At 40.0% G+C, this 21,358-nt stretch overlaps 1 protein-coding gene across 3 annotated transcripts in view; it reads left to right on the top strand.

The window, feature by feature from the left end:
- Positions 1–21,358, top strand: part of LOC140255954 (uncharacterized) — a 189,560-nt gene that overhangs the window by 78,259 nt on the left and 89,943 nt on the right. For all 3 annotated transcript variants that reach the window (XR_011904619.1, XM_072343997.1, XM_072343998.1), the window contains exon 5: positions 5,380–5,502. Coding sequence is in view for 2 of the 3 variants with exons in the window: in XM_072343997.1 (XP_072200098.1) it covers positions 5,380–5,502 (123 nt within the window). In the remaining variant the exon portion in view is untranslated. The remainder of the gene's footprint in view (positions 1–5,379; positions 5,503–21,358) is intronic.

Genomic DNA, 21,358 nt, shown 5'->3' with positions numbered 1-21,358 from the left:
GGGTCAAGTTGCTCTGTATGAGCTCCCCAATAGGCTCCAGTGCTTGGCTTGGCTGGAACCCAACACCTAACTTGTGCCAGAAATTGAGTCAGTAAGGCTCCCAAAGTCTCAATAATAATAACTATTTTGGAAATCATCTTCAGAGTGTTTACCTACCTGCAAGTTAGATAAGAGCTTATGTCATGAAATCAAACCTCCAGAGTTCAGAGTCTTTTCTCCTGTTTGCTTGCGCATAGCCGCCGCTTGTTGGTAATGGAAGTCAGATGAAGCACAAAGAGAAGGCGTTTGTAACACAACTTTGTTTTCAGACAAAAGCAAAGGCTTTTAAGGATGTCACTGTGAAGTCCTGTGTTCTTTCTAAAAGGGTTCCATTTTGTGGCATAAAAAGTCTGAGCAGAAAGAAATCCGTCTCAGAAGAGCTCTTGTAAGAAAAGCTACATTACAGCAAATTAGGCTTTCTTTTATGTTTTACTCATAACTGTCATAGCTAGTGAAGGCAAACTCTTGTCTAATTTGATAAAATATCTTTAATTGCAGCAGTGCTACTTGTGGTTTGGGCTGGGTGCTCTGTTTGTAATCACGGCTCTAGTGGTGCTCCGCAATCATCTCCAATCACATCCAATTAGCGGTCGTTAGTCTGTTGTTGCTTAATTCAGGCATTCTGGGATGTTCAGTTGCATTATTCATACCTTGTGTGTGAAATTGAAGTTAAAAATGAGTACTATTACAAGATTCCATTGTACTGACAGGCATTTTTCCTTTCATTGTAGTAATTCCTGTCGGTGTAGAAAACTTGGTGTAGGTCCTGAAGTTATCTTTTAGGAAGTAGCTGTTCTTGCAAAAGGTGTTTTTATAAAGTGGGGTAAAAAAGCATCCAAGCCATGTTTTTTCACCCACTAGTTTGGTTTTGGAAGTTATTGTTGCAAAACAGCATTGAAGCTCAGGAATGCAAGAAGGAAAATAAAGGGAGTGAAAGAGACCAGCTGTGTATATGTGGTTTTGGAGGATAAGCAGTAATATTTGGAAGGACTGTAAAATGCCAGGTTATGGGAGTTAGTCCTGAGAGCAGGTGTTGGGCCGGGCCACCTCCATTCCAGAGCACATTGAGCATTTCCTGATCTTGCACCAGATTAACAGCAAGCAGGTCGAGCCCGGCACAGCAGCCCTGGCCAGTATCCTGCTTTTTTAAGGCTGTTCTTTAACTTACTATTTAAACTCTAAGCCTGTTTTTGTTTATTGTTTTTTGTTTTTCTTTTTATTAGCTTTTATTCTGATTTTAAAGGAGTTATTTTTGATGCATGCAAGAACAAAGCGCTGATGCATCTGTTGGTTCTTTTCAATCATTGGCCTATTATTTTCATAAGGGAAAATTGATACTGGTGACGTGTGTCTAAAAAGGAGATTGGTTTTTTTTTTGTTTGTTTGCTTTGGTTTTGCATCAAGTTTTTTTGAGATCATTTTCTTTAAGGATCGAGTAACAAAAGCAAGCAAACCCTTCAAGAGATCCACCTCCCTGGGGAAGGATGGGTCATGAGCACAGCAGATAAATTGGACAGTTGATGCTATCTGTGTATAAGAACGTGACAGGGGGATGGAGAAGAATGCATGCAGCAGTAAATTTTCTCTGAAAAAGTTAAATATATATATATGTCTATATAAAAGGAGGTGCTAACTGGTGGAAGCACAGGTGCAGCAGCTGCTGGGGGATGAGGTAGCAATGAGGGGAACTCTCTGGGAGCTGGCTGGAGAAAAGCCTGTGCCAAACTCAGAGAGATTTGCTCCACTAATCAGGTGCTTGTTAATAACAGCTCAGATTTACAATACTTCATAACAGCACAAGAAGAAATATTCTTCCAGCTATTGACTTTGTGGAGGAAGGAAACCTAATAAAGCACTAAGAGTGCTTAATCAATACACATGTAGAACCGCGCCTGACTATGAGAATGAGCAGCTTTGTTTTCTATTCAGACAATAATTTATGGTTTGCGCTGGAAGTGATGGATGTAATTTATGTTTTCAAGACAATTACTGTCTAAAGGCGACTGTTATATAGATCTTGCATGAAACGAAGAAAAAGAGAAATGCAGGAGCTGGGCGTAAGCATTGTGCGCTCTTTGTGCGTAACGATGCTGTGATGCATGTGCGTCTGTATTCACATGAACTGTGCAATGTCATAGCGCAGAGTGGCCTTTAAAGTTCAAATCAACTTTCCCAGGCTTCAGGATTTATTCAGACATATGGTTTTGGTTGCAGACCATCTGGGCTGAAGTTTTAAAAGCAGTGTCTAAAGCCTTGAGGAGTTTCACATTCGCTGCATCCTTAGCTCTTTCAAAACTGGAATCGAATCATTTAGATCTGTAAAATGAAAAGTTGATAAGTGTGCATTATAATTTGGAGGCACTCTCCTGTTACACCTCCTTATGAAACAAACAGCAGTATGTATGCCAATGTATTCCTTTGTTCATGTACCAGGCACTCGTCTGTAGTAAGATACTCATGTAGGTGCATTTAAGTTGCACTTGATATACTTACACTGTCATTCAGTTCATTGATTTCCTGCTGCAGTGTAGCAGCCCCTGCTTGCAGGTCTTTCCCTTTCTGGTGCAGAACTTTAACAAGCTTCCATCTGTGCAAGCAGGGCAGGCTTTGTGTCTTGCTGCAGTGGATGATGCTGAACTCTGTGCTGTGCAGCTCAGCAGCCCATACACAGCAGAAGTGTGCAGGGCACAAGGTTAGTAATACTGCAGATCACCTCTGTTAGACCTAAATTTGGAATTACTGATGAAAAACTTCTCATCCAGTGTCTGCTTTTGTATAAAATTTGTATTTATTTGTGGGAAGTCTTGAGTCGTCTCAACTTAGCTAAAAACTTGGTTTAAATTTGTTTTCCCTGGAGCTGGGCATGTCTCTGGTTTGCTCTGCTATGGGGTATTTTGGGACAGTAACATCCAGCAGGAATGCAGATGGCTGCTGGAATTGGCTCTTCTCTGTTCAGCACATGGCTCCTAGGTGTATTTATCTGAGCAAAGGTGGTCCTTTTCAAGACAAACAGACATGCTCCTCTACTATAAGATATCAAATATTTGAGATTTTTGGACAAATAAATTTGTTCATAGGGCAGCTCTGCATTTTCTCACATGGGGAGCATGGGGCATAGAGATATGCCTCCAATATCCATCCATGAATGCTACTGCTTGAAAATGCAGTATGATTTTATTCAATATCACATACAAGTTAGTTTTAAGTTCATCCAGATGTTTGCTTTTTTTTTTTTTTAAATTTCTTTTTTTCTTTAAGACTTCCCATTGCAGGATTGAAAGCTGACATGGAGCACATCCCATGGATAATGTTTTTGTGTTGCAACATTGGCTCTATAAATAAATGTGAAAAATCGCAGTAGAAAGCATCACATTTATTTTTCTGAAGTGCCTACAGCATGTCATTACAGATGGATTGATAGTCCTGATAACATTGAACTTTCGTCAGCCCCAGCCTGGCAGACTTGTTACATGTCAGAAATTTTCTGTCGTTTTTCTTGCTATCCAAAAGGCAAACATATTTGCAACCTTGAGTGACATTGAACATGGAAAGCAGACAGAAATTTATCATTTGACAGAACTGTTTTTGTTGTCGTTTTTTTTCCCTTTTTTTTCTTTCCCCCCCCCTCCTTTTTTTTTTTTCTTTTTTTTTTTTTTCTACTGACAAATCCATAATCATATAATATAAAAAGCAGAGAGAAGTAAATAATGGACACAGCATGAGAGAGAGAGGTGGAAGGAGAGGAGTTCGTTATTCAGACAGCCAGCGCTGCTACTGGGGTGAAATGTCCGGGTGGGTAACAGGTTTTAATGCTCAATATGAAGATTCCTGATTGAAAATAAAAACATGCTGCAATCAGGAGGAAAAATGTTTTGCAATTTAGTGCACAACAGTACCATAGACTTCCGTGTATGTTATTATTGTGAAATCCAGAGGATAATGATTACTCTGCTGGAAAGGTTTTCTCTCCGTGCTTTGGATGGAAATATTGGTATTTTCCCAATTGAGTACTGGTGCTGATCAGTTGGGTTGTGCATAGTTGACCATATGATATAATACTGTGTAGCTCATCACCATTTGTTACCACGAGGCATGTTGAGATGTGTGTTATTCAGGAGTAAATCACTCAGAACATGTCCAGCTCTCAGTGCGATCCTCGGCACTGCCATGCCTTCTTCCTGTGCTTTGAGGAACAGGACTGAGATCTGTCACTTGTCATATGTTCTCTCAGCTTCTTGCTGATAAGCGAACAGACGAATGTCTTATTTTGGTACGGTTTGTTTTTGCATTTCAGGGTGTGTGAGTGTTTTTCTTCAGAAAAAATTTCTCTTCAAATCACCAAATCAAGAGCATCTTTGCTGGCTTCGTGTGAGATAAGCTTTGGATCGTTGTGTAGCTCTGACAGAACTGAATATTTTTTAATGTAGCTTGCCAGTGTCACTGGGGATGAAGAAAGTTTTCTGACATCAGTCATCGCACTGAATTTAGAGCTGTGGAGTAATGAGGTCTCAGAGAGCTTATACCCATCCCAATACACCTTAGTAAATGTTGATGTTTCATGATTTCTTTGTATATTTGTTTGTTTTTTAAATAATCCAAAGCACTCCTTAAAAAGAAACTTTAACTCTCTGATTTTTAACCAAAATTTTAAGCCAAATAATAATACTGAACTCAAGCTCTTCAAAGACCAAACATTGGTAAACACGTGTTGTAGGGAGCCTGCTTTGGCAGGGGGGTTGGACTCGATCTCAAGAGGTCCCTTCCAACCCCTACAATTCTGTGATTCTGTGATTTGTCATTAGCAGCTAAGGATTGCTGCTGAAAGGTTCTCATCTCTCTTGTGTATATATAGGACTTTCATTCTTTCTTGATTTTTATTTATTTATTTTTTTTAACAGAACTTTCTATTTCTTTTGGACAAAATCTATTTAGATTTTGTAAAAAGGATGAACAAAAAAGAGAATAAAGCCATATTTCCCCATTGGTGTTGTGGAATGACCCTAAATGAAGTAATTGCTTCCATTTGAACAGTCAAAATATTGCTTATCTTCTGTTGCTTAATTGTCCCACTCCCAACTCTCTTGCTCTCTAACCTGAATGCTGGTTGATTTTGTAGCTTGCACTCAAGCAGAGGAGGAATGTTTCCCCCATCACATTTGTGGGTTGAGTTGTGGGGCACAAAAACACAGATGGTTAAAGAGGTTGCCCGAAGTGTCCTTGTATACTTCTCAGTGACTTTCTCATTCTATAGAACCAAGATCATAGGCAGTTGTTCTTAAAAAAGCATATAGAATCAGGTCACAGCCTGCCTTTACTGACCACCTAATTTTTTACCAACAGATGTAAATGAGTGCAGCACTGAGAATGGAGGCTGTCAGGACCAATGCTGTAACACCATTGGCAGCTACCACTGCAAATGTCCAGCCGGCCAGAAACTGGGAGAGGATGGGAAATCGTGTGGAGGTAATGTGCTGTTCTGTGTCTTACTGCTAGTAAGGAATCTGAGAAGATATTGGAAAAGAAATAGAAATGCTAGCTTTTATCTGGAGCCAGCTGAAGAGTGTGCATTCAGAGCTGTTAAGAATACCGATCTTCTCACGTCTGGATTATAAGGATATAACTATAAGAACACTTCAAAGGGTTGTGTTTTTTTTCTTTTGAAAAATGGTTATCACTTAACCTGGATTGGTTGTGCCATGTTCTGATTATGGAATTTCCATCATCAGTTTAAAAACCTGAAGAATGTGTATATGTTTTGTAGCATTTTGTGTCTCTAAAACAAAATGGGTCTTATCAAGAAATACATATACGTTTTTGCATTTCAATCACAATTCCACAGCTAGAGATTAACAGAATAAAAAAGGATTTAAGATCACATGCTACATAAACCCATTTGTCTTCTTCCTAAGGGAAATATGAGCCCAGTTTCTGCATTATGGGGTAAAATTTGTTCTTAGGCAAAGATCTGACTTTCTGTAAAATTTAAACATCACATAAGCTTGTGTTAGAACACTTAAGAATTCATTAAAGCCACATCGGTAAACATGGAGTGGATATTTAAAAAAGCCCATTGGATCTGTTAATCTACAATCAATGTGCACTCATTTTATATTTACATTTTTCTACAATCATTATATATGTATATAATAATATAATAATTTTATGATATTCTGAAGAGAAAATATGTTAGGTATGTTTTCATGAGCTGTGTTATCCCTTTACAAGAAGCCATCCTCTCTGGCTTTTCCTGTTGCCTGCTATCTCACAAATTCCTTTCCTCTATGATTTCGCTTTACCGTTGTCCTTCAGCATGCTCCTTAGGACTTGTTGCAAAGCAATGTATTTCTAACCTGTGATCACAGTCTTAATTTTATAATTATCCATCCGCGCTGCTTTTCTTCCTCTAAAAAGACTGTAGAAAAGTTTTCCAAGGTAAGAAGTCATTTGACATCAAGCTTGACAATGTGAATAAGATGTAGCTGCTCATTTAATTATTATTTTAATTATTTGTATTTATTATTTATACATTATTTTATTATCATAGTTTTTCACTGTGGTCCTTGGTGCTTTCTTTTTGGCCTTTTGAGGGCTGAAGCTAGAAATACTACTCACAATTCCCAGATCCCTGCTCAGTCTTCCCTTGCCCTTTTGGTGGTCAAATGGTGATGCTCCTGTGAGCCATTGTATGGGCCTGTTTGTTGATCACTACTAACTGATTGAACATCTTAGAAGCTTACTGAATCCTATAATCTTTAAAAGAAGGGGTCTCAAACAGCTCCTTGTGCGTTTCATAGTAACTTTTCATCTTCCCCACCTCAGTATCATGGAGCTGGATGCAATGGTTCTGCACTGCTCAAAGGGCTCTTTTTGCAGGTGATGGCAAAGCTGTTTCTCAGGTTAGCCAGCATTTTGGGTAGAATAAGGCTGATAGTCATTCTGGGTAGTTACATTCTTTCTTTATAGCTTTGCTGTGCTTTATGTCAGCTCTTAGTCTAAACTGTAGCATTAAATGGCTGTGCTCTATTGTTCTGCTCCCATTATCTGTCTCGTGGTTGGTTTTATTTCACTGGTAACTGAAATGATCAATCGCTGTAGAGTGTGGGTTTTTTGTCAGCCAGGGTACAAACAAGGCATACTGTTAGAAAAGCACATGGAAGAAGTGTAGGTTTTATTCAGTAGGTCATTATTAGTGCGAAGATTGATCTTGTTTTTCAGAAACAGAATAGAGCATCCATTTGACAGAAAGGAAAGATGTCAGGAAATAACTATCAAGAGAAAAAAAAAAAAAAGAAAGAAAAAAAGAAAAAAAAAGTGTTGTTAGCTATTTGTAGCTGTTTAATGTTGAGGAGGAGAATAGTGAATAAAAACTCACTAATCTGGCAAAATAATGAATTGTACTGCTGATTAGTCAATAGTGGCTGCTTTTTGTGAGCTGTGTTAGGAGACCCAAGAGCAGCAGTTAATAGGAAGCTGAGATGCTCAGCATCTCTACCTTCTGTGGCATCAAAGGTGTCCAAAAGACACAAGGCTACATGAACATCAACAAGGCAACAGTATAAATAAGGAAGATCATCCTTAAAATGATAATAATAGTAAAAAATGTTACTGCAGTCAGGATTCAGCAAACACTGCCTTGGGGTAGCTCTTTCTGTAAGAGCCATGTGGGAAAGGGTTATACCACCAAGGGTATCAGACACTATGCCCCTTTGAACACTTGTGAGCAATGTTTCTCACTGGTTGTGGTCTCTTATGGCAGGATATGTGATTCATATGTGGTATGTAACATCTTATTTCAGTGAGGGCTACTGGCATTAATAGATAGTTGCAGTAAGATGAAGACATGTACGCCTATATGGAAATGCCAACCAAAGCGGTGAGCTGATTAGCCTTTCAAGACTAATTAACTGCATGTTGTAACACAACTTTAATCTCTAGTCTTTATGGACAGAACTTAAGTTTTCTTATTTGACAAGAGAAATATTTTTTTGGCAGATAGTCACATAGGCATTACAGATTTTGACACAAAGCTCATGCTTGCCTCTCACTCTTCACACAGCCTGTTAAAATTAATGATGAAAGAGGATTTGGATTTAAATCTCTGCATCTTACAATAAATTAATATTTGACATTTATTAGTACATGGCTGACGACCTTATTCTGTGTCCAGCGCATCTGTAGCAGCATTCAGTATTTCTGGGGGCAGACTGGTTGATATCAGTTAGGGAATTTGCTCAGAAAAATGTAGCTTGGTCTGAGTAAGGGGGGAAAAACACATGTAGGTATACAGAAATTGGCTCCATCTTTGTGCGATAGCTCCTCATTTCTTGGGCAGAGGTAACCCTGATTCTTACATTATATTCTGTGATAGATATGGGTATTCTCTATTTGTATTACACATCAACCTTGAAGCAATTTTACTCAAGCATCGCAAAAAAGCAGAAATGTTATTTTTCAATTGTTAATACCATTTTTAAGCTCAGTTACCAGCACAAGCTCAGATCAGTAAAGCATGCTGAGGCTGAAGCTACAAAAGCATCTTTTCACACATGAGTAAGCTACAGAAGTCAAATGAAAAAGGTTGTGACCTTATGTTAACCTTCTTTGGTAAAATGTCATTTCTTATTTATATTATTGTGTTCTCATCTGTCAAGGCAGCTGAACAAAGTCCTGTGATTAGCTGTTGATGAAAAGAAGCTTTTATTTTACTGATCAGAGCAATATTGCAATCAGTGCAGTCCAGTCCCTGGGCATCCCTGGGGGCTGAGCCCAGCTCCAAAGCCTGAGCAGATCCCTGACCTTTGCTGGAGAGGCTCAGGGAAGGGCCACCTTCAGAGGACGTGTGTGACTTTGCAATGCCACTGCTGTTTATCCAAGTAATATAATAGTTGTTGGTGCCAATGATTTATCCTGATTTCTTGTCTGATGGGAGCTCTCTTGTACTGCTTCCACAGGAAAGTTAATAGCTTGACTAAAAGGAACAGTGAAGGATTTGTTAAAGAAAGTGCTTATTAGGACAGGCTCAGAATTTTTTATCTTTATATCTTTGAAGCTTGAGATTTTTGGTTATAAATTATTCTTGCCAAACACTGTGTTTTTGCTAAAGAGAATAAGCACACTAATTCTGAATTTGGACTAGTTTCCCTTTCCATCAGATCCATACATCACACTTCTGCTGTGCCCTGTGAAAAAACTGAAGGGCATAACAACTTGCACCTGCAGAGCAGTGCCAAGTATAGCTTTTTCTCCTTTTTATTCCTATTTATTTATTTAATTGAAGAAGAGAATGCAGTTCATGGGAGGGATCTGGTGTCTGGTTTCAGAAGGTTCGTGGACTCATAATGTTGTGATGTGCAATGGCACAAAGGAAAACATGGAAAAGAAATGATAATTTACAAGAAGAAGTATAGCCATCAGGCTTGATTATAAATGCAACAAGTGCCACTCAGCTTGAATCCAAATCTTAGAGTAACCCGATGAAGGCACTCCTTGATGTGCCAAAACCATCCAGCCCTCTTTATCTATCTCTGTTTCAAGATTCTATCCTGAGATATTGAAACAAAGCTAAGTCATAGCAATTGCACCACAGTTATCTAATTATCCATGACTTAAAGGCTATGCCTGCTTAATGTCCAATTCATAAGTAATTCTTTTGGAAATTGTTGCTTCTCTCTCTCTCTCTCTCTCTTTTTTTTTTTTTTTTTTTTTTTTTTTTACCTCTGGTTCTTTTGAAGGAGTGAATGCTGGAGGTCATTCAACCGTCCTTTCTCCCGTGCTGCATTAGGAGCCAGCCAGGATCGATAGATGCTCGGAGCCGTTGCACTCTCCTAGGCAAATAGTGTCATCTTTCTGCATTTGTCTCTTTGTGACAGTATTACAGCCGAAAATATACCCAGAAATAAGTAGGAGAAATTACAACGGATTCATAGTAAAGGTAGCATTAATTGTAGGCTATTGGACTTTTAAAGTGAATTACCTGAATCTTGATTAATGGCAAGCCCAAGGCAGGCAGAAACCTGAGCTGAATTTTGGGTTGCTAATTGAAGGCTGACAGCACACAGTGAGTGCTGCAGGTTGGTTTGGTCACTGCCCTCTCATTTTGTGTGCCCCTCCAAACCTAATCCGCTCAATTACTCACACAAACCCTTTCCATCTTATTAAAATGTATCATTTACTAAACTTAGGAAAATCACTGTCATTTCAGCTCTGACCTTCTTCTCTTCCACTGGAGAGAGTGGGGGATGAACATAAGGCTCTAACTGAGTGGGGCAGACAGGACCAGAGACTTTCAGCCTATATCTTGAATAGTAGTGTGGCACTTCTAGCCAAGAAGAGAACCTGATGCTCTGATAATCAATTCATTTTAGAATTTTAATCACATTGGTTTACATTTTTCCTGATTCACACTTGGCTGTTGCAGAAAACTCCCCTTTCTAATTTGCAGAACAGAGATGACTGAGTGAAATCACAGCTTCTCACATAGTGCATCCCTCAGGGTAGATGAGCTAGCAGCTATGAATACAGTCACTGAAGAGTGCATTTGTTTACCCCAGGTATGTGTGCTTATTAAGTGGAACCAAGGGCACACAGGTTTCAGTCACTTTTTAAGCAGGAGTTTCACGCTAACCAGTTGGTGCAAGCAGGTAGAGTCAAAAGCAATGCCTTAACAAGGGGCTCCAATGAAACAGCTGCCGTGCAAGAGTCCTGCACAGCTTCCTGGACAGGCTGGATCCCAGATCCCAATCTCTTCTTTTCCATGTAGCATTTTATTTTATTTTGCTTTCCTGACTGTTCCTGTTTAATTCACTTGTAGCATTTCAATAAGCTATTTGCATGAAGTAAACGGGCAACAGGCAGTTTCATTTTAAAATTATGTAAGGATGGCTTTGAGTCTTGTTTAGTTCTACATATATACATACGCATATATGCATTATATATTGATATGTAGTGTTTCCTACAGCTCATCTTCTGTGTTCCAAAACAGCATGATTTTTAAAAAGCGTGATATTATTCATAAAGCACAGAAAACTGGCACCTTGTTCTGCGTGTCAGCTATCAGATGAATTATTGATCACTGTTCTGACATGGACTGAAAGAGAAAAATTGCTTCTCAGTGGCACAGGCCTCCCAGGTAACAGCAAACTCGCAGTCCCAGCTCTGCTGCTCAGGCCCATATGGCACTTGAAAGCTCACCGTGTCTTGTAGCTGGCTGTGGGCTCTATCAGCAGGGTGGAAGTACTGTCTGGAACCATAACTTGCTACTATCTTTGGAAAGGGGTGTTTGTGTGAAGTGCTGGGAGGACGGCAGTCATTACCTTTGTGGTTTTTTGGCATGCCGTACCAATCTTTACCATTGTAAATTTGTGCAGAAAGCTGGGGATGGCCAAACGTGCTGCTGTGGTAACTTCTCTTTGTGCCAACTGATGCACAAAGCTTTACCAGTCCTCTTCAGGGAATGGAAAGATTGAAGGTTGGGAAACACTGTAGTATTTACTACACGAGTCAGAGATTTCATCCATTTTAATTAGTGATTATAAGCAAAGAGCTCTGAATAGTTAGATGGAAAGCACAGTATATGACAGGACTATTACTGTTCAGACAAAATAAAGTAGTTAGAAATAATACGACAAGAATGATAGACTGCAGTACAAATATATTTTGAGGCTTTTCTAGGGCTCTGATTAGTTTATATTAGCTAGTTTTTGGTATTTATGACTACCTCTGAAAGGCAGGTTACGGAGCATGTTAACGTTCCACTGGGCTGATTGACAATAATTAGTTTATTTTAAAGGAAAGGAAAGAAACACGGTATTGTTGCAGCTGACTAATGTGAATTAAAAGCGAGGTAATCTGTTCTGCAATTACGGAGATACAATGATTGCTGCTGTCAGAGAAGAAAATACACTCATACTTTCAAGAACCATTGTGTAGGAAGAGTTTTGCAAGCCTGAAATTGAAGCCCTGTTCATGGTCTCCGAAATTACAGTTAGTAATTTTATGCTGAACTAAGAGTTTTGAATACTTAAATTATAGCTTGTTTGTAGCAAGGTATTTACCAGCAAATATAAGCATCTTATAAACAGCACATGAGTCATCTTGGTGTTGGCTTTGAGCACATCGAAAATGTAAATTGCTCCTGAATTACTCCTGCGGAGAGAGGCGAGGCTTGGAAACCTTCAATTCATGCTTTAAATGGAAATTATAAAAGGAAAAATGTGCACATTTGCCTTTCAGTGGAGAGCATTGTGCAGGGTAACTACTGCATTCTCTATAGCTTTGCCTACAGTCTGTGTAAACAGCTATGAGCAGCAGATACAGAGATATGCAGAAGTACAGCTCCCCAGTGCTGTTTATATTCCTCTTTAGAAGCATTTAATGCCATCTTTAATAGGGACAAAAACAGAAATCCCACTTTTTATTGAAATGCGCCTGGATTTTATGAGCTATCTGATACGTCCTGGAAAAAAAACCCACAGAACTTTAAAACAATTTGTGATAGAATCTAAAGCAGAAATCTGTCAGCCTCTCCGTTCAAAGCACTGGCCTGGAGGAAGTGATCCAGACGTGACTGTCAGCAAGACAGCAACTGCTGGGAAGGCTGCAGTTCCTTATTAAAAGATCAGTAGTGTGATCAACATCGCATTGGATTACTTAAACTTCAATTACATGAGTACCTGAGGGTTTTATCTGGCGTTTAGTAAAAGACTGACTTGAAATATACCTGCTGGTGGTGCATACTGCGTCTCTGAAAGACCCACCTGAATACCTTGTTAACTGTTCCTATCCCAAAAGGGATGCAAGTTTAGTGGAGGAGTGTTTGGGGATGTTTGATGCCTCTTCACCTGTTCTTATGGATGAATCTCTGCAGTCATGACTATCATATGTCATATAGTGTCAGGAAGAAAATCTCTGTAATATACTGTCTTTTCCTTGCTGGCAATTTATGTTTTAGAAGTTCAGTCTGGAGTTACGATAGCTCTAGTGGGAGCATTTTGAGGAAGCATCAAATGAACGAATGGTTGTAGAGCAATTTCAGTGAGCTGGATTTTCAGTAATGGAGTGGGAAGTGCAGCGGTCTCACCTGGGGGATGAGATACACTCAACTCAATATTGTGTTATTTCCCTCCCCATCTTCAAATACTGACAGCATTGCAAGCATTTCACCTGTTGAACAAAACAGATTTGACTGGCAACTGCTTCACCCCAACCAATTATCACCAGGACTGGATTATGTTCCACTCAGCAAGATGAGACTATCCAGGTGATGGCAGAAAACTGCATCCCAACCCATGCAGGACATTTGTCACAAATAAGCACTCATGTTTCAGATGAGCAGAGAGCGTGCACAGTAAGCAGGAAGCATCAGATTATGAAGGTATTCGCAGCATTATCTTTTTTCTTGCATATTTTACCGACTGTGGAAAAGACATTTCTCTGTGTCCAACTGCAGTGAAGATGCTCACTGAGCACAGCAAGTGTGCCTTTATGTTGCTACTAACAACAAAAAAGAGATGCTCTCATCATATCAGTCATTTCTCTCTTTTTATTCCATGACCATTTTTTTTTCAGTGCCATACTGTGCTAAGAGAAGATGCTGATGTTCCAACACCAACCTCCTTAGTACTTTCCAGTTCAAGCCTGCACAAGAAATTTGGCTGTGTCGTGCTGTTGCTTATTAGTGCATCTCCTCATGGATATCCTTTCCTCCTTTGCCACCCTCCCACCTCCCAGCATGGCCTAACTGAATTGTGCTGAGGAATTGTCTTTAAAAATTGATGGCCCGATGCAGTCCCATAATGAAGTGTCCTGCTGCTATTGTGCCTCACGTCGCAAACTCTTCCAGTAGCATAGTGGTGTGCCTGCTGATGCTAGTGATCTCAAAGCCTCTTTCTTAAGCAGAATTTACACAAGTGCTTAATTGCTGTGTTCAGCCCACTCTGTGGCACTGCATGGGCAAAATATCCTCTTCCAAATTCACTGTTTACAGCCACTTACCCTGGCAGCAGCTTGTCACTGCAAGCCTACATCCATCTTCATGGGTTTCATATTGATGTGAATTGGAGTCATCCAGTGGGTATGGCTGCCAAAATATCTATTAGCCTAACCCAGCAGGGAGGCCAGTAACCCTATCAGTCTTCCTTCTTGGCTGTAATTCTCTGTGATGTGTACCTTGATCTGAGATTCAGAAATGGATCATTCTTTTTTAAAAAAATAAATAAAAAAATGGGGGAGAGAAATGTGCAGATTTGCATTGTAAAAAGAAGACTGAAAGTGTTTACTCGCTGCTAAATGCAAGCATCACAGTGTTGTCTGAGGGCTGCCCATGAAAATTCTCTTGTTCTTTAATTCTATACTCTGACTTTCCTTCAAATCATCTGACCCCAATCGTTCCTTAAAGCTCACATATAGATGTCTGCGTGCATATATTTAATGAGGAATGCATTGAAACTCTAATTAGGGCTGCTTGACTCCAAAGTAGTTTACATGTCGCAGGCTCACACAGCTATCAAACAGATGCTTCTCCTTTTTTCATTCAGCTGACATTTTCATTTTCTCTGCATATTTTGAGGACTGAGCAGTGATGTGTTTTGACTCCTGAGGCTATAGACGATATCGAAATGAGGATTAGAAATGAAACTTTACCTGTCAATTAAGTTGTTAAGCTTGTCCTCCACAGCATCTATGCCTTCAAATGGCCTGTTTATTGAATTTGAAATAGTTTTCATTCCTGACCTTGTTTAAATTGAATGGACAGTTCAAATTATAATCTTCAGAGTTTTCAGCTGCAACATATGGTTTGCATACAGGGCTGTGGATGAAGGGCTCTTGACTGTTTATTGAGTTAAACACTGCTAAATATCTCGGGAGAGACCGGTGTGTTAGGCACTGAAATTAAGCAGAAATCAGCAGTGCATCTATTGGCCATTTTGTCTTCACATCTCTCTGCCCAGGAGGGCACTGAGGAATATGAATTGAGATGATGGGACCCAGGATAGGTGAGGAACAAGTCTCTGCCCACCACACTGTGGTATTCACATGAAAGACAACACCTAAAACAAACAAACAAACAGCAACCACCAACAAAGCCACCAGGCCCCGAAATGAATTCAAATTACCAGAGTCTTTGTCAAATCAAATGCCATTTTTTAAATCAGCCATAGAGCCACTGGTACGGGTGCATGACATCTCATAGCAGTTTATTTCTGCATTTATTGTCCAATAAGGCCAGTAACAGATCAGGAAATTGAAAGTAGGACTTGATTGGGTGAATTACCCCATCCATCAGTGCTCCAAATATTGTCTCTCCAGATCAAGGTGGGTTCTGCAGAAGCAGCTCTGCTCTGTGCTCCTCCCTGAGAAATCCATACCTTAGAGAAGACTTTTTCCTCTTCCCTCCTTGAAAGCTGTCATTGAGAAATGCATCTCCCTTCAAACCTGAGCATAAATATGTATTGCCCAACACAGGTAGTGTCCCATAGATGACTTTCATTCAGTATTTCCCTGTGTCCTCTGGTGTTCGCAGTATAAAGACAGGTAAACCAGGGGTATAGGAGGGGAAATCCAACCTAGTCACAGCTTGAAGTCATTGTATCTATGAGGAAAAACATCTGAAATATAGGGCAATATATCTACCACAGGGTAGAAAATTCTTCTTTTTGAGGTGACCGGTTCACCAGAGAGGTCTGAAGAAGAGTGACAGAATGGGAGTCAGTGAACCTTCTGCTAAAAGCTGTCTTTCTGTCTTTCTTTAATGTCATTCGTTTTCAGAGGAAGGTAAATAATTAGATAACATGGAAAGCTTGTTTCCATGCATGACTAATTGGGTAGCTCTGACTAAATAGGTGCTGGTTAAAGCTGCTTTGTGCTTAATCCCAGGCAAAGAAGAAATGTGCAAAACTTACTGCGCTAACAAGGGCCCTCAATCAGTGTGCAATTGATTGTCGGTGACTAAATTGGGTAAGGAATCTCTTAACCATCCCTTTTAACCAATACCTTATCAGACTTGACATGCTCCTTTCAGTATGACTTGCTCAAGCTATTCCACTAATTAATTTTGTTGCCTGCCTTGGACACCTGTGACTTACTGAAATTTAAGTAAGCTTCAGCAGTGATTTGAGCTAACCTGGCTGACTTTGAAGTGAAGCAGACAATGGATGCTCATATAATCCATCGGAGGGGCCAGAAAAGGGCAGAGACAAATACCTGAGGAGCAAAAATAAAAGCCTGGGAGCGGTAGCAGTTTGAAATGACCCAGCTAACGCTACAGGAACACATTTATCTCTGCTGAAAGCTGTTTCACTGAGGTGTTTTAACATCAGTTTCCAGTGGACCACTCAAAAGAGCTTGTCAGGTATTTATGGCGTTTTTGGTGAAGTAGAAAAGAAAGTTTGTGGAAGATTTTTGCAATATAAAATCTATAAAAAATTGCTCTCTTTGCAGCTCGGTTTGATTCAATGAAACAGAAATAGGTTTTTAATTCAAATTAGCAGGAATTCTGCCTTTTCTCGTTGAACTTTAGACTTAAAACCTGTTGTCTGTTATTCCTAGAGTCAGTGCTAATGTCAAACAACCTTCAAAGTGGAAAAATTGGACAAACATTTTTCTAGCACCGGGAGGTCCCGAGCTACTTGAATCAAACTTTCAAACCTCGAAACCCCTTTAATGGCCATAAAGCAGGGGAGATCATTTAAGAAACTGCTGCTTAAAGAGCAAATCATGTCATGCTTCATAGTAAGTACATTTGTGAATGGATTCACACTGGCTGTCAAATTGCAGGCATTTCCAAGCACAAGACATGAGGGGAGACTGCGTGATTTAAAGGGAGCTGAATCTGCCATAAAATTATCTACTGACAGCGGTTCTTACTTTATGTTTCATTTTCACAGAATTAATTTTTGACTTTTGTGATCAGCTTATGCACTACTGGATATTAAGCCTGCTTCCTTCCCATTTCTTAATTATATAGATTATTTAACTTAGAAACATGAAAATAATGTATAAAAGCCACTTTGTGAACCAGTGGGGAAAGACCATTTGACGTTTTCACTTCATCACTTATGTGAGGTTTAGACATCCCTTGGAATCTATTAACCAGACCAGTACAGCAGGGTTTTTAACTTCTATCCAGAAAAATGCTCAGGTTAAATAGTTTGTACACTTCTGGTAATGTTAAATGTAGTCCCTCTGTGTTTCTCATTGTACTTCTTTACTTGAGATCCAACGTTCCCTTCCCTGCTTCTCTATATCCCTACTGCACTGAATCCTCTCTGTACCACATCTGCACCCGCAGAGCTCCCACCTTACTAAACTCTAAGATAATGCTGCAAAGATCAAATCTTTCCTTCTCTCTCTGGACACAAATATTATAACTGGCTACTAGAATTGTTTTTAATTGGAGTCTAGCTTTATAAATTTAAGACTATCGACATAAGCAGTTCCCCAAGTAGATGGAAGCAGGATTTTGTGTTTCCCTTGGTTACATCCTTTCTGGTGGGATCCATCCCCACTGACTGTGGGAGTAGTGGCTGCAGAGATTTCCAAATAGCTCCCTTGGGGAAAAAGAGGATTTAAAAGCAAAGGGGACTTGGGATTGCACAAGGTGCTGCCTGACCCCGACCCATCTGCAGCCTAGGGCACTGCAAGTGGAAACCCACTGTCCTCTGTAGCTAGAGGATCAGGAGAATGGAGAGGATGTTGTTTGGTCCTTCTGCTGCCAAAACTCATTTTCTTCTTATTTTTGAGGCATTCTTTAGCTTTGTATGTTATGTTTCTTAGTGTAAATGTGAAGCTGTTTGCTAGCAGGAAATTGATCTGGAAACACCTTGTTGTTGTTGTTGCTTTTCTTCTTTATAAAAACAAAATTGGAGGTCCACTAATTATCTGTGTCTGGCACTGCTCTCTGTTTCTTTTTAAGGAACTGATTGATCATAGCTGTTCCTAAAGATTTTAAGTAGCAATACAAGAACAGTCCTGCGGGCTGTGTACAAAAGCCTCCAATGTGATGACCTTGAATTCCAAACAGGCAATCACACGGCTTTAAATTGTTTGTAATGCTATTTAAAAGTGTGTTTAAGTGGGTATTTGGCAGGGAAATTTGTTTGTTGCCAAAGTGGCTGGGGGCAGACTTCCCTGGAAATTAGCTGAGCCTCCATTTAGAAGTATAGAGGCTTAAAATCTTTAATGCCATCAGTAAAACCTGCTTTGGAAAGGGCAAGGTGATGTGGCAGTTTGTGGGTTTGTGCACCCAGTGTCTTCTCCCACATTTGGGACTAGTGTTGTGCATCCCTTCTGTGTTGCGGGAATGGGCTGCATGCAGCCATACTATATGGACATCAGAGGTCTGCAGAACTCAAGAGCCTCATGCCACAGTAGCTGAAACAGTTTGAGTCCTGGCACCAAGCAGAGCTGACTTTTGGTTTGACCATAAGACCATTCCCATTGATAAATGGGTAAGTCAGGGCATCATCTCTGTGCATCCCCAGGTAGGCTGTGAGGCTGCCAGCAGAGACTTTCAGTGGGAAATCTCACTAATGTGCAACTCTGCCAAAACTCTCACAGGTGAACTGTAAGGTATTCGCTTATTGACTCAGCTTTGTTCACCCATCAGTATAATTCCCTTCTCAAAATACTGCTGGGATGGCGCATATTTCTCATTTTGCTTCTCAGTCTCAACCTATTGCCCCACTTGACTCAATGGATGGTTCTGCCCCTGTCTTCATAGAATGGCCTGGGTTGAAAAGGACCACAGTGCTCATCTAGTTTCAATCCCCTGCTATATGCATTGTTGCCAACCACCAGCCCAGGCTGCCCAGAGCCACATCCAGCCTGGCCTTGAATGCCTGCAGGGATGAAGCATCCACAGCCTCCTTGAGCAACCTGTTCCAGTGCGTCACCACCCTCTGGGTGAACAAATTCCTCTTAATATCTAACCTAAGTCTCCCCTGTCTCAGTTTAAAACCATTCCCGCTTGTTCTGTCACTATCCACCCTTGTAAAGAGGGAATTGTAAATTGTAGCTGCTTTCGTCACAGGGCAACTGGAAATTAGAAGCTGAAAGTGGCTTGAAATTCTGGTTATTTGAAGAAGCATCCTCAGTTGTGACTGTGGGCAGTGCAGCACATAGGTATTTTAGTTTGATCTGTGGTAGAAATAAATCCAAATTTAATTATATAATAGAGTTGAACAGATGCAATCTCCTGTTATCCTGTGTGGACTGACTTCATAATTTTAGATGTTTCTGTTATTTCTGTGTAGAAAAAGAAATAGCTGCTTGTCATACACCTCTCATATGCTTCTGGCAATGTAGGCTGTTGCTTCCCTGGTGTGTATGTCCTTTACACGTGTTGCTATTTTAATATGAAATTGCCAATAGTTTACACCTGTAAAACTCTTAATTCAGCTCTGGCATTTAGATTAGTTCTGCTTTTCAATCTGCTTCCTAGAAAACATAATGAAGACAATTTTCTTCTGTAACTGGGGGGCAGAGTTGTTTCCTGTCCCAGAGATGTAGGAGGCACCAAAGACTGCTGCTTGTTGCATATTTCTTCATTATATCCTCAGCACGTGGAAGGATCTTTCAGTGTTTAATCCTTGCTATGCTGATCTCCCACAGAAAGCCCCAGATGGGCTTTTCGACTGGTTGGAAAAGAAAGAGGTGGGCAGAGGGGTCTGGCCATGCAGGGGGTTGCTGTTGTTTTGGGATGTTTGGGGATGGGGTTTGCAGAAGGGCTTTGACCAGTGCAGAGGTCCCAGTGCTCTGCTAGAAATTCAGGCACCAAAATGCTCCAAGGGAGACTAACAGATGGACCTAAATGTAATGGCTCATTTTTATTATCTTGGCTATTTTTTTCTCCTTTGTAAGCACTGATGTCCTAATGTAAAGCTGTGTTTGGTATATAGAGAAACTCTGAAGCTGATTGCAGCCTATAAAGGTAATATATTGAAGCTCATAGTAACCAAGCTAATGGAGGTATAAATACTGGGATGCAAGGAACTATGTAGCTCATCCTCTTCCTTCTTGTATTTCTCTGAGCCTTTTTTTGTGTATTTTATTTCTTTGATACTCATGACAAATAGTTTCTTGGTTTGGATTTCATCCTGGGATTTTTCAGCAGAGCGCTTCTTAACTGCGTAACATTCAACAAGATGAATAACATTTTCTGTTTACAGTTTACATTAAAAAAAAATAATAATAATAATGAAACTTCTGTTTTGGTTTGGGCTATTTTAAGTATTCCAGATGTCTTCAGGCAGTAGGAAAGTAGATGGTATACAGTCCAATGAAAGAACAAATATAGTAGAAGGATTAAGAAGTGGTACACATTAGCAAATGGTCTGAGTTTATATCCTACTCAACACCAGGACTTCATTTTAGGTGAGTGAAATTCACATGTGAAATATTAAAATTAAACTTGATAAATATGTTTCCTTAGGATCAGGATGTTGTGCATTTCCAAGTCATCTTTAAAACTTCCTTTTTCATTTAATTTTGATTAGATTTTCTAGAATGGAATAAACATAAAAGCGTAACAAATGTAAACCATCAAAGCCAAATGCAAAGCAGATACATTGACAGCAAAAATATGAAAGCCAGACTCCTATGCTCCTTGAGTGCAATACCCAGGGGGAAGATCCCCTCCTTGTTTTCTCCTTTCTGTGCTCCACATTCCTGGCTCTGCTACCATCCTCTTCCCTGCAGCAGCAATTAGGAGACAGCCTCTCCTTGTAGCCACCACTCCTGTCTTTCTTTCCATCCACGACTGTTTGGATGAGTAAAGTCAGAATGCGCCTTTAAGAAATAAATGTCACAACAGGATATACAGATACAGAGTGCAGAAGGGAGTTTAGGGAGGTCTGGGTTTAGCAACAGGAGGGTATCTTCAGCAGTCTGCATGACTTGGCTCCAGCATCGCCCCTGGGTGAGATGGAGTGATGTGAAGCTGCTGTCCCAGGGGGCCGTGAGGAAGGGATGGACAAACCCAAGACAAGGATCTGCCAGGTCAACCTTTGTCAGGGAATGGGCAACTGGCCCTTATTTCCAGTGATTTCTATGTCAGTTTTTAAGGTAATGGTATCAACATGCCAATCAAATGCTATTTGCAGTAGTGTGGTGTTGCAGAAAATATATAGAAACTGCTTATGTGATACTTTTGAAAATTCAGTCCTGTGAATTATTGCTGAACACTCAAGTGTTCGAGTTTTCTTGGTCTTTTTTGTCCACTGTTGTCTTCATTCTCAGATGAAGTGTTGCAGCAGCTTTGTCAAGTTGATTGTCCTGGTTTGGGTTGAGTTAATTACCTTTCTAGTAGCTGATACAGTACTGT

This window comes from Excalfactoria chinensis, chromosome 9 (genome assembly GCF_039878825.1).
Source record: "Excalfactoria chinensis isolate bCotChi1 chromosome 9, bCotChi1.hap2, whole genome shotgun sequence".
Lineage (NCBI taxonomy): Eukaryota > Metazoa > Chordata > Aves > Galliformes > Phasianidae > Excalfactoria > Excalfactoria chinensis.
Note: the sequence above shows the minus strand (reverse complement) of the source record. Positions and strands in the feature narration are given on the sequence as shown.